Source organism: Acomys minous (genome assembly GCF_964271855.1).
Source record: "Acomys minous genome assembly, chromosome: 7".
Lineage (NCBI taxonomy): Eukaryota > Metazoa > Chordata > Mammalia > Rodentia > Muridae > Acomys > Acomys minous.
The window spans coordinates 107,336,156-107,349,992 of NC_140488.1; the positions used below are offsets into that span (position 1 = coordinate 107,336,156).

A 13,837-nucleotide genomic window follows, 5' to 3' on the forward strand; every position below is an offset into this window, starting at 1 on the left:
TGTACGATAAAGTGTCTAATAAACCAAGAGTTATGACTGAATTGAGCATCCCCAGAACTCAGCTATAGATCTGAATTTACTACTTTTTGCACTACCCACCTTTCAGTTACCTCTGGACAGACCGTAGGCACATCAGGATCATGACTGCACTGACATCTGGTGGCCGTTCTCAGGTTTTTCTCTGGGCACACCTATACCAAATGATGGATCAGTCCAATTTGTATCAGAGTCCTACACTAAAAGCCCTGCAGGCTCCTCACTTTCTTCTTTTATCGAGAGGTAATCATGTTAGAAGTAGGAACGGCGGTAGTGTGGAAAGCACCACTGGTGAGTTGATAAATAATGTCAGGAAGCAAAATACTGTAATTCCAGTACTCAAGAGAGGTAGGAGCAGTTCAATGTCACTCTTGCCTAAGTGGCAAGTTTGAAACCAGCCTGGGCCACGTGAGACCCCGTCTCATAAAACAAAACAAAACAAAATGGTGAGACTTCAAGTTCTTAAAAAGATATTTATTTTATGCATGTATGTGTGGGTGTTTGTATGTGTGTGCATCTGTAGGTCAGGACAATCTGTTGGAATCAATTGTCTTTTTCTACCGTGTGGGAAAACCCAGGGGCTTGAATTTGCGTCTTCAAGCTTGGTGACTGATGCTTTTCTTTATTTCACCAGCCTAGGATTTCAGGCTTATAAGACTTATTTTTATGCAGAGAAGTCCTTCCTGAAATGATACCAGGTAAGGCCAAGGATAGTAACGTTCATGGTAGGAACAAAATGCCAACAGGTATTGTACAGACATTTTCAAATATCACAATGGAGAACTTTTTAAAAGATATTTTGCTTTTGTGTGTATGTGCTACATTAGTACAATGTGCTGGGTTGAGTAAGAATGCCTCCCCCATAGGGAGTGGTACAGATTAAGAGGTGCTGGAGGAAGTGCGTTACTACAGGTGAGCTTTGTGGTTTCAAAAAAGCCCAAGCCAAGCTCAGCGTCTCTCTCTGCCTATGGATCAGGGTGTAGCTGTCAGTCCTGCCGCAGTGCCTGTCTGCGTGCCACCGCGCTCCTGCCACGAATATAACGGACTAAAGCTCTGAAGCTGTAAGCCCGCCCCAATTAAATGCTCTCTTTCAGGAGAGTTGCTATGGTCATGGTGTCTCTTCACAGCAACAGAACAGTGACTAAGATAATTAAATGCTCTCTTTCAGGAGAGTTGCTATGGTCATGGTGTCTCTTCACAGCAACAGAACAGTGACTAAGATAATTAAATGCTCTCTTTCAGGAGAGTTGCTATGGTCATGGTGTCTCTTCACAGCAACAGAACAGTGACTAAGATGGTATAGATACCTACAGTGTCCAGAGAGTATTGTATCCCCCAGAAACTGGAGTGCCAGGGGGTCATGAGCCACTGACATGGGTGCTATGAATCAAATTTTGGCCTTTGCAAGAGCAATGAAATGTCTTAATCCCTGGGCCTTCTCTTCAGCTTCATCACGAGAAAATCTTAAAATAAAACCGGGATGCATGTAAACTGCCTTACAGGTAGTGTCTAGTAGAAAGAGGGAAGGGAAGGAGTCAGCTGCAGGCAAAAGAGAAAGAACAACCATACTTCAAAGTATAGCCTTCCTTTGTTTTCTAGGTTTCATACAGGTGTGGGAATGACTGTTGCATCCCAATCACTTTTCCATGCCTCATCTCACCTGAATTTACATAATTTCTCACCAAAGGCATTTTATTGTTAACATACCATAAACAGGCTACTAAAAAGGGTGGTTCAGATTGACTGGAGAACACTGTTCAACACTTTCAACAGTATTTATTTTTAAATTGTGTGTGTGTGTGTGTGTGTGTGTGTGTGTGTGTGCGTGTGTTGGAACTTGTGCACACAAGTGCTGGTGCCCAGGGATATACCAGAGGCATGGGATTGGAGTTCCAGGTGATTGTGAGCTGCCTGAAGTGGGCGCAGGAACAGAATCAGAATCAAATCCAGGTCCTTAGCAAGAGCAGCACATGCTCTCAATTACCAAGCGACCTTTCAAACCCTGGAGGAAGATTTTAATCACCCATCCTGCTCCTCACTTGAAACAATGATAAGCAATAAGTCGGCCAGAGTTTATGATGCCACACCATGAAGAACTCAGAGAAAAATGCAGCTCCTAGCTCATGTCATCAGGAAAGTATTACAAATCCGCACAGCATGGGAGCAGCCAGAGTAGACGCGGTATCCGGGTATCTGCAATGCCTCAGAAATATCAGGTGTACTCCATTTGTCTCCTTATGGTAAAAATCACTACTGTAGCTCAGGATACAGCTCAGTAGTAGACATTTCGCTAAGAATATTCAAGGTCTTAGATTCCATCCTAAGAAGCGGGGTGGGGGTAGGGGGTGGGGGTGGGGCGGGGCAGAGCATACCACTGAATCTCTTAAGTTTGATAATTAGTATTTCACAAACTTTTTGTGTATGTGCGGTTTTCAAGACAGGGTTTCTGTGTAGCCCTGGCTGTCCTGGACTCGCTTTGTAGACCAGGCTGGCCTCTGCCTTTCGAGTGCTGGGATTAAAGGAATGTGCCACCATGCCTGGCCCACAAGCATTTCAAAAGAAGTGAGCCTGTACTAAGAAGAGACTTGATACCCTATGAGCATATACAGGGGGAGGAGGTCCCCCTCAGTCACAGTCATAGGGGAGGGGAGTAAGGGGAAAATGGGAGGGAGGGAGGAATGGGAGGATACAAGGGATGGGATAACCACTGAGATGTAATATGAATAAATTAATAAAATATATTTTTTTTAAAACGTGAGCCTGATAGTGGTTCTCAGTTGCTTTTAAAAGTTGTTTTAGATTTGTTTTCTTTTTTGAATGTTTTTTTCATGCATGGACGTATGTGCACCACGTATGTGCCTGGTGCGTGCAGAGGCCAGAAGAGATCAGCAGATCCCCTGAGGCTGGAGTTGAGATGGTTGTGAGCCATCCTGTGGGTGCTGGGAATTGAACCCCGGGCCCTCTGCAAGAGCAACAAGTATTCTAAACCACTGAGCCATCTCTTCAGACCCCCCCCTTGACTTTTGAAACTATTCCCCAAACCACACACCCTGCCCTCACATTTTTTAGGACCCAAAATCAACACTCAAGAAGAGGTCTTCAAAAACATACCAGTATCAAGTTGGATAAGGCTGTGCTTTATTACATGCATAATTACAAATCTGTGCTAAGTGAGAATGTAGAAAGCAATGGCAACCTAGGTTTAAGCCACACAGAGAAAGGGCTGGACAATCCCGTTAACCCTTCTGCTAATGTCCATTCCATTTCCTGGAACGTGATTGTTTCCACTTCTTCCAAGTTGCATAGCACTCCTTTGTCAAAGTGCTTTCCATTCATTGTCTCAGTTTATCCTCACAACAACCCTGTGAGGTAGGTAGGGCAATTTACACTATCCCCATTTTGCAGATGGGAACACCGAGGCACAGAGCGGTTAAGATCTTGAGGCTAGTTAGTAGAAGCATAGGGAATACAAACCAGGTCACCGAACTCCCCAATCATTTTTCCCTTTTCACACTATGTCACTATACGTGACCAGGGAGCAGAAGGAAGTGAGCAGTAAGCCGCAGCTTTGGATCAGGCTGTGTCCATAAGCAGGTGAGGATAAAGCTAGAGAAGCATGGCTGGAGGGTTGGCAACACTCTGGTAAATGACTGCTCTGAACAGCTCAGCGCCAAGCCTCCCGCGGAAACTCAGACTGTATTAGCTTTGGTTGAAGCTCATTTCTGGATGCCAAGCTACTACAGGTATCTGTGCGTTAGCTTCATCTGAACTTTGACCAACTCTTAGGAATTCAAATGTCCAGTCAGACAGATTTTCTTTGGCTACTGCGACTGAAGCCAGCCCTACAAATGAGCTTCCTACAGAGAAATTCACATGGTGCCCATGGGCTGGATCCTGGCCCTTCTGATCCTCCCAGCTTCAATGGCTCACCCAATAGCTGGTATATTTCCCATGGCCAGAAATGAATGGGCAGAGGTATAAACAGAAGGTTGGCCTTGGTCAAATCAAGAAGAGTCATCAAATCATGACAGTATAGTCACCCCCTGGTGACAATGACCAAGAAGATGCTGTCAGGCCCGATTCCTTTCTGGCCTGTACCTGGGTAGCAGCATAGCTTCAAAAGACAAGTTTAGAGAATAAAATATTAAACATATAATTTTATCTTGAATGGAATACAGTTTAATCATCACACAGTCCCAAAGGACCAAATATACAGTTAAAAAAAAAACGTAAATACTTATATAAAGAGCTGAGTACTAAAAAGGCAGGACAATGGGGAAGAAAGGAAAGTAAAAGGTGAGAAAGTGAATGGAGGGGAAAGGATTATATATTCTGAGGTACCCTCTACTTGACGGCAAGGCTGAACACTTCTAATTTGATTTAAAAAAAAAAATCACAGGTCCCGTTTTCTTCCCCATTTCACAGAATGACATTTTTCTCATTAAATCTTAAACTTCCCCATATTCCAGCACATTCTGACTACTATATAATACAGCTAAAGCCCTCGGCACTCCCAGCAAGGGTTGCTGGCTGTAGCTCCTCACTGTGGAGTGCACAACCGACCATGGCCTCTCCTCAACTGAGGAGTTTCCATTCTCTGTCCTCAGGATCATCCTCTCCCTACCCACCAAAGTCCACATTCAAACAACATGCTCAGAAAAATGGGGAGGAGTTGAACTTAGGATATATATGGTAGGGGGAGTGACAAAAGAGGCAGGGGGCAGAGGCAGATTACCTTTCTGCCTTCTACGTACCAGTACACAATTTCTCCTCAAAAGGCCAAACATTAGTCAGGGCATTCATTTGACAAGTGTGCACATGCAGGCCAAAGACCCTTTGGTAGTAACTTAGAGGTAGGAATTTTTGACTGTAAGGTTGGGCTGGACTGGGTAACCTGATAGGCCCCATGGGAGAGAGGGAGGGAGAGAGAGAGAGGGAGGAAGGGAGGGGAGAAAGGGGAGGAGGGGAGGGGGGGCAGGACAGACTCCACGTATCTCGTCCTTCTTGGAGGATTTGGCAAAATCATAGCAACATCATGGAAAAAGCTCCTTTTCTCCCCTTCACCTCACCCTCGCTTTGCCTAGAAGCAGATGCTCGAGAATGAGGCTGTGGCCAGCGTATGTACAGGGAGTGGCTTGAAACTGTTAACACACACAGTTCCAAGAACCTCTCTCCTTGGAACACATGACTGAAAGTGAAGCAGAGCCCAGTAATTGCCCTCTCATCTCCAAATGCACACAGCTCCTGAGCTGCAATGGGAGAAAACAGGGGATCTTCAAGACAGAATACGGACATGGTAGGGAGGCTGAAAACAAAAATGGCCAAACGTTTCTCATCTAGGCATTCAGATGGTCTGTTCTTCCTCGAGTAAATGTCTTAGGTTGACCCTCTCCACAAGACTAGATCCATAAGACTAGACCGTCCTTAAGCCAAACAGTGTTTTGAGGCTCTGGTTCGTTTGGGAAACCTGGACTTGCGGATGATTTGCCTTTCTCTCCCTTTGTGGCACATAGTTACTTCTGCCTACCTTATGTTAGGGTGGACTGGGAAATGGGATGGCTTTCTTCATGCTATCAGGCACCACCCATATCTTGTTAAGCAGGTCTCTTCTACTGTCATCTTTTTCAATGCCTCTCCCCTTCCCCTAAAGGGAATCCCAGACAATCCCAGAGGTGGTTGCAAAGATTAAGGTTTTAGAACAACAATGTTGAGCCCGCACATTCAGAGACTGATCTTTTTAGAGAGGCCCCCTGTTCTTCCTATAAAGAGTTTAGATTTAGACTTTAGTGCCAAAACAATTGGCCTGTGTTGCAGTTAAACCAGCAAATTAATTGTTTGCTCTGCCAGATGGCCAATTCAGAGTAGCATCAATTTCAGCTAATGCAGCAGAGGCGCTCTGTTCTGTGGACTACATCACTCTGCAGCCGGGCTGAGCCAGGGCCAGGGACCAGAGAGAAGAGGGCATTATAATTTGGCTGTTTCTAACCAAATATCATAGTAGAAATGCTCTTTAACGGCTATTATTTCACAGTGCCAGTCCCCTGTTTGCTATCTCCAATTGAGCTCACTATGCAATCTCCTATTATGGCCTTTTATTAATGGTGTAAAGATATACATTTTAGCAGTTACGAGTGCTACAGATCCACGAACTCCCTGCATGGCTAGACTTCCTCCAGTTGTATTTCCCTGGAAAATGCACACTCTTGAGGCATTTACTGGTGTTCTTCTGTAAACATTTTCCTTACACCAGGCTACTTTCCTTTTCCAGTACCAAAATAAACTTGTCTCAACTCATTTGAAAACTCTTAAATTATCCAGTATTTTACCATTGAGGTATGTAGTCATTTGAAGCTACTGACAGACTTTCCTATATTGTTTTCCTTGGTTTTTTGATTTTACTGTTTTCCTTTGAGGAATATCTAACTGATAGAATGGAATGACAATGACAAGGAGGACTTTCCTTTGACCCAAGACAAGAACCACTATGTGTCCAGGCACTAGGCTAGCAGTCTCGTAGAGCACTCCAGTCAGAACTAGCCAACCTTTGAGCTAAACCATAGGATTGGACATCCAATGGACACCACACACTACCGCTATTTCTAGCGGACAAGCTACAAGGATTCCTGAGAAACTAAGGTGAATGAATGGTATTTCTAAGGAGTGAGGTATCAAAGGAATATTGCCAATTAGCTGGAGGGCCCATTGGTGCTTAACATCTAGACAGTATCCATTTGCACAGTGTTATCCGATTTCTTAGATTCTCTGAAGTAGCACCTTAACACTGGCTCATCTGCGTACAAGGAAGAAAACAAAACAAAACAAAATGAAAAAAAAACAAAAAAACAAGAGACACAAAGGCAAACAAGATACTCTCCATGTCACTGCTGCTCTATGAGATGGGACCAAACTTTCCCTTGCCATCAAGTACCAGACACAGGAATGTTTCCTGTTTCACAAGGCTTACAGAGGGAAGATCACTAGTGAAAGGTACTGACTGGACCTGAACTATACAGACAAGAACTTTGATCTCCACACAATACTCTGGGTGGTCAAGCAGAGTCTCATGTGATACCAAGAACGCAGTGGTGCAGAAGGAAGAAGACACAAAGTCACAGAGCCACGATTATGATACCATGTGCCCTGAAAGCATTCCTTTTCATTAAAATGCCAGAGCAATATACTTAAAAGGAGGAACTCTGGTGGCTACCTTGATATAGTAAAGATTAAAAAAAAAAAAAAAAAAAAGCAAATGATACCTTGGCTCCTCAGCCCTAGACAACAAAGGAATTTCTGATTTTGGAACGATTAAAAACTGGGGGGTAAGAAAAAAAAAGTCCTTGACTTGGGGAATCAACAACTTTTAAAATGAGGTACACTGAGTTGCTTGGGAGGCGTGGGTTACACGTGGGAATGTGCCAAGTGTCACTGAGCCTGGACTAGAAGGATAGTAGGAAGTAGCAGGAACAGACCTGTAAGATGAGCAAGGCTGAACCCAACACTGTGGTCTCATTGCCATGGGCATCTGAGACTGAAACAGAGGCACAGCAGGAGCAACGGGACCACATGGCAAACCAAAAGGCTGGGCGGCACCCCTAGTCCACGTGCTGTGAGACTGCTGAGCCTTGCCTTCCAATCTAACTAGCCCTAGTCGGTATTTTTGTTCTTAGGAATGTTCAAGCATACTGCTCCATCCTAAAGAGGATTCAGTGCTGACAAGAAAGGCAAAGAGAATGGAGGGAGAATCATTGCACATGGAGAAAAATGATAGAAAATGAAAGCGTGCTCAGAATGCTGGTGGTGGCTCTTTACTTCCACCAGGGCTTTCTATAATGTGAGATTTGTTTTAACTGCCACCGATGTGGTAGGAGATTGAGTCAGGCACCTTTTGAACTGGGTACAAGCACCTTTGGTGTCATCAGGCCTCATCCATACTAGGTTTTTAGGATGGCTCTGCACTTTAGTTGGATCGCTACCTCAGGGTAGTTGCAGTTACCGATCCTGTTCCAGTCCCTGCCATGCACATGGAAGCACCTCAGGCCTACCACATGCTCACAGGAACAGTGGCCTGTTCTGCCCACTCTACATTGGGCGGACGGTCCAGTTAGTTTAGTACTGGTGCTCTGTTCAAAGGACCGCATCAGGACACTGATGCAGCTGCGATGATGCCCTGCTTTGCCAGCATTCAGCCCAGACTCAGTGCCATATACTATTCTTATTCCAGAAGCCTAAAGCACCATCATCCATGAAGGTGGCATCTGGGTAAGAGATTTCCTTAGGACCTCACAAAAATGTGAAATCCCTGGTCACCGACTTTTGCTCAGAACTTGACTTATCTTCATTTCAAGAAAACCGGAAGAAAGAATTCCTAGCTATAACAATTTCCTAACCACGTCCTCGTCTACCAGCTAGCATTTGCCATTTGGAGGAGTAGCCTTTCTGCAGCCAAGGAGAAAGCTCTCGAACTCAACTTTGTGTACTTCAGAAGACCAAGACTGGCAGGCTCTCAAGGGCAACCCCCAACTTCACTTGGAGGAGATTTACCAAAGCAGCACTGTCTTCTAACGAGAAGGTAAACGTAACAAAACTAATAACGCTAAATACTGTAACAGGAGTAAGAATTTAAGTGAATCTTCACAGTCTAGAAAATGCCATTGCTATGTCCTTCTGACTTTCCTTTCTGTGGCTTGAAAGGTAAAGCCCCTTAGTTCACACTTCATGTCCCACCAATGACGGTTAGAGTCCCCCCTTCACATATGACTTTTTTCATACGTTTCCTTCAGGCTATATGTCAGAATAGTTGGAATTTTTCTTGCATAGTTTTCAGTGATTGCATATTGGCTAACAATTAATTTTAAATTAAAACAAAATTGAAAAAGAAGAAACAATTAAATCATAGCAATCTTGTTTACTCTTCCGTGAACCCTTCCTAATGCAGTATCACATAAGCCTTACTGTATTTTCTCCTAGAGAGATTAATTTCCAGAAATTATGTAGTGCAACTGATTAACTTGTAGGAAACAGACAACACACTAATATGACTTCACCATCCAAATATGGGAAATATGTTTTGGGTACCCAGTTAGTAAAATATATCCACAGTCCACAATGCTCTTGCTTTATATCCAAAACAACCCAATGATTCTAGTTGAAGAGAATGGAGTCAGGATCTTGGTTGGCCATCTGTGCTATATGCTTTAACACATCCTTTTTGGTAATGATTCCAAGTAAGCGCCTGAAAGACAAACACATAAAAGAAAACCAAAATAAATGTACAAGGAAGATAGTGTTCTTAACGAAAAGTGATAGTTGTTCTCCTTAATCCTTCTCAACTTTGTCTTTCAACAACTGTCAGTTCTTGAAAAAAAATAATGAGCTAACTGTAGGATGTGGGTGTGTGTGGGTGTGTGGGTGTGTGGGTGTGTGGGTGTGTGGGTGTGTGGGTGTTGGTGTGGGTGTATTCACACCCTAGACAAATGGAGCAATGCATGCATCCCTAAATACATTGTCACCTCTCCACCTAGGTCTCAGGTCCCATATTTTTCCCCAGTTTAAATATTGCTCTCCACACCTATGACTCTTATCTCCTGGCTGAAGCCTTTTTCAAATGCTCTCTGAACCCCCAACATCCCTGGTCCTGTGAGGCAGCTGAGCCCTTGCCCTGCTCCCAGAAACAACATGCTCTGTCCAGGCTCTCCACAGCCCTTGCTCTTTTGGCTTTTGCCCTATGATCACGTGTGTGGCCCTGCCTTCCCTGTAACTGTGCACACTGCTCAAGGACAGGGAAAGGCTTATTCGCTTTCACTTCTCCCTGGAATCTCATCAACTCTTATATAAGTTAGGGATTTCAGCAAATGCTGAACATGTACCTATTGGAGAAGGTCTACTTACTGATTTAGCTCTTGTAAGATATTTATTATGTCGTGTCCAGAGTTTAGAAGCACGAGAATTTCTGAGAGAGTTGTTAGGTTACAGCAATAAACATAACAAAGCCCTCCAACCCCTTGCCTCAGCCTGCACTCTTTCCCAGTAGTAATAGCAGGGAAAACATATATTCCAGGAAGAAAAGTGTCTTGGGCTTGGAAATTCAAAGACTTAGGATTAAAACCTACCCCTAGCATCCATTTAGCCAGGGGCCCTTGTAGAGGCCATTAGACCTCACTGAAAGAGCTATTTTTGTCCTCAAGTAATAACAAAGGGATGATAAGGAGCAAGTACAATACTGTTCCTTTCTTTTGAAGGCAGAGGCTCATGTAGACCAGGCTAGCTTACACTCACTACATAGCTGAGGGTGGCCTTAAACAACGGATTTTCGTGCTTCTACTTCCCAAGTGCTAGGACTACAGGCATGTGCCCCACCCTGGAGAGCAGTCTCCTGTAACCAAGGTTTTGGTTCCTCAAGATCAACCATAGTCTGAAACCACAGAACACTACAATAGGATATTTTAAGAGGAGGGGAACTCTGCAGTCACAAAACTTTTATGACATCATTTAGTTATATTTGCTCTCCCTGACAATTACTGTTTTTACTTACTGAGTCTGACTTATAAATTAAGCTTTCTCATAGGTGTGTGAATATACCGTAAAAGAAAACAAAACAGTATATATAAAGATCAGTATACATAAAGCGACAGTTTCAGGCTTCCAGTGGTGATCTTAGAAGGCCTGCCAAGGGTGGGAGGCATCACTGTACTATACATTTCTGGTGCCATCCCAATTTCAGCAATGCCTGTGCACAAGAGCAGTGTCTTTCTTGGTTTGGAAACCGAGTTACTGATACCGTCCAACCAGAAGTTTGCACCTCTCAAACACACCCTCTGCCCCAAGGGCCCTTGAATCACACATCTACCTGCTTCCTGGAGCTTCTTCAGAGGGGCCTAAAAGCGTTTGTTTAGATCTGGGCTCTCCATTTTCCCTCTCCATTCAGTGCCTCCCTCACTCCACACTCCCTTCAGGCCAGGGTGCTCACCCGTTGTGTGTGACCAGGCACTGGCGCAGTCCCAGCTTGCGGAAGATATCCACGACGATCTCCATTGGTGTAAGGTCTGTCACAGTGAAGGGGCTGAGATCCAGAATGTTCCGAAGCTTCAGGGTAGGGGGAGTGTATGGCGGCATCGGAGGTGAGTGCTCAGTGAAGTAAATGATGGACGTGCTCACAACCCCATCCTGCTTCTTGCGAGCATTTTCTGGGCAAAGAGAAGAAAAGGCCAAGCTGAAGTGCTAGCTTGCCATTCAGCCCTTTGACCAGATCCCCTCCCATCTCTCTCTTCCCTCCGCCTCCCTGACATCATGCCCATCCATCAAGTTGCTTTATCCCTTTTTCTGAAATCCTTACCAATTGAAATAATCAGATCTCTTCGAAGAACAAAGCCCACGAGTCTCTGCGACTCTCGGGACACTACCACTGGGAAGCCACTGTAAGTGGTTTCACTGATTATGGTCTCTACATCTTCCACAGTCATACTGTCCTGAGTAAGGACAGTCAACAAGGGATCATTTCTCCGGGGCTTCATCACATCCATTGCCAGAGTCTTATGAGCGAATTCTTCTTTGGCTTCAAGAAAGGGGTATCCATTGAGACGAATATGGGCATCATAAATGCCCTCTCGCCCAAGAGCATCTGCCACCCACTTGCTTGTCATGGCTGCAGCCATGAGAGGCACGATATATTCCAGGCCACCAGTCAGTTCAAACATTATGACAACAAGAGAAACAGTCATCCGAGTCACCCCACCTACAAAGACGACAGGGAAGAAAGCACAGGAGTCATTACGATTGTCTGCCTGCTGCGGGTCCAACTGAGAAAAGCACAAGGAATGAGGCTACCCCAGGGTCTCACCAACAATTGCACAGATCCAGATTGCATTAAAGCAAGGCTGCACAGTAGGCATGACTTAGATTTCTCAAAAAAAAAAAAATACAAAAACAGCCTTCTAGTTTAAAAAAAACTCATTGCTTTCCCCCTGTAATGCAATACATGCTCATTATAGAAAATTTAGCTATCTATAAGCAGAATACAAATTTAAAGTTTTTTCCTAATAAAAAACCATGTATTTTTATATATAAGCACAGTAAATTTTTCAAGTTTTTATTCTAATACAAAATCATTACATATGTGAACTCATATTATGTTTAGTTCCTTAGCATAGTTTTCTCCTATTGTATATTTGGAATATTTGACATTATTACCTGTGTAAAATTATATTAACAAAAAACTTAAGGGGTAGGGGCAGCAACATAGCTCCATTGGTAAGCACAAAGGCTACTTGTTGCCAAGTCTGATAAACTAAGTTTGATCTCCATGGCCTAGGCTTCCCCTTCTCCCACCATAAAATAAATATAAGAAAAAAATTAAGTATCACATTGAAAGATGCTAAACATATTGGCGGCCATGTGGCACAGGCCTAAATTTCGTTACTCAAGAGGTGGAGGCAAAAGGATCAATCGCAAGTGCCAGAAGAACTTAGTAAGATTCTGTCTTCAAAATAAAAAATAAAATGAAGGCTAGGAATAGAGCTCAGTGGTAGGAAGCTTGCCTAGTAAGTAGGATATCTTGGGTTTGATCATTAGCATTATACACTTACACACACAAAAATAGGTTAGACATAACAGCATCGTGCTTAAGGGCTGTATAATATAATATACAGATCAAGCATAATTTATCTTACAAGTCACTTAAGGTTCACATTTAAGTTGCTTTTTATTGGCCAGCACGGGGACAGGTTTGATGTACAGACAAGGTCTTACTATGTAGGTTAGGCAGGCCCAGAAGTTGAGATCCTCCTGGCTTAGCCTCCCAAGGGCTGACTACACACATGTGCCACCACACCTGAACAATTTTTGTTCTTATAAATAATACTGTGATACACATTCTGATGCAGCTATCTATGTCCAGATTTCTGATGACTTCCCCTATATGAGAGATTAGAATGACCTTTCTCAAACTGTTTGAGAAATAGTGAACCGATACAAAATGGCTAATCATGAAAAAAAGATAAACAAAACAAAACAAAAAACGATTCTGCAGTCTACTGTGTTTATTACTCTTCATTTGTATGTCACTGGCAGGGTGACTTCTTTGAGGCCAATGCAAGCACTACTCACCTAAGCAGGCTGCGGCCCCAACCATGGCATAAAGGCCAGGCGTGATGCAATCAGCTCCCTGGCTGCACCAGCTATTGAAGATGCCCCAATCATGGTGGTAATAAGCCAGCTGCTCCATTCCAACGCCCAAAAGACGGCCAGCTATAGCACCAACAGCCATGCTGGGGATAAAGAGGCCAGAAGGAATCTGCAAAGAGAAAGTGAGAGGGGCTTAGTGAGAAATGATGTGGTGCTTAGCATACGGTAGGGTAGAGGACTGACCCTCTGCGAAGCAAACAGGCCAACGACAATTTAACTATGCACTACGCTACCAAGTGGCTGCAAAGATCTGTGTAACACTACAGGGACTAGAGGTTCTCTGGAACGTGCAGGCAAGGATGACTTCAAAGGAGCTTACCCTGATTCGGGGTCCATCAGGCAAGAGCCTGAACTCTCCAGACCAACACAAAACTGGAGGCAGAAATTAGGCCTTTCCCAAAGAAAAAGGAAAATAGATGGAATTTCTTATATATTCAGACATTTCCCCCAGTTCTGAATTTTTATTAGTAACAATCTACCATTCATTGACTATTATGTTCTCTGAAGGATGGTCTACCTATAAGACTTTATAGATGCTCTACAATAACCCCAGGAGTTAGACATTATTATTACAAAATGGCAGACCCCATGGCTCAGAGAGGTTAAGTCATTTACCCAAGGT

General features: G+C 43.8%; 1 protein-coding gene across 7 annotated transcripts in view; it reads right to left on the reverse strand.

Moving 5' to 3' along the window:
* Nucleotides 1-3,152: 3,152 nt before the first annotated feature.
* Nucleotides 3,153-13,837, reverse strand: part of CLCN5 (chloride voltage-gated channel 5) — a 163,924-nt gene continuing 153,239 nt past the window's right edge. For all 7 annotated transcript variants that reach the window (XM_084790028.1, XM_084790026.1, XM_084790027.1 and 4 more), the window contains 4 exons: nucleotides 13,138-13,324; nucleotides 11,369-11,767; nucleotides 11,003-11,219; nucleotides 3,153-9,268 (listed from right to left, as the gene is read on the reverse strand). In XM_084790028.1, coding sequence (XP_084646154.1) covers nucleotides 9,178-9,268; nucleotides 11,003-11,219; nucleotides 11,369-11,767; nucleotides 13,138-13,324 — 894 coding nt within the window. In that variant the 3' untranslated portion in view covers nucleotides 3,153-9,177. The remainder of the gene's footprint in view (nucleotides 9,269-11,002; nucleotides 11,220-11,368; nucleotides 11,768-13,137; nucleotides 13,325-13,837) is intronic.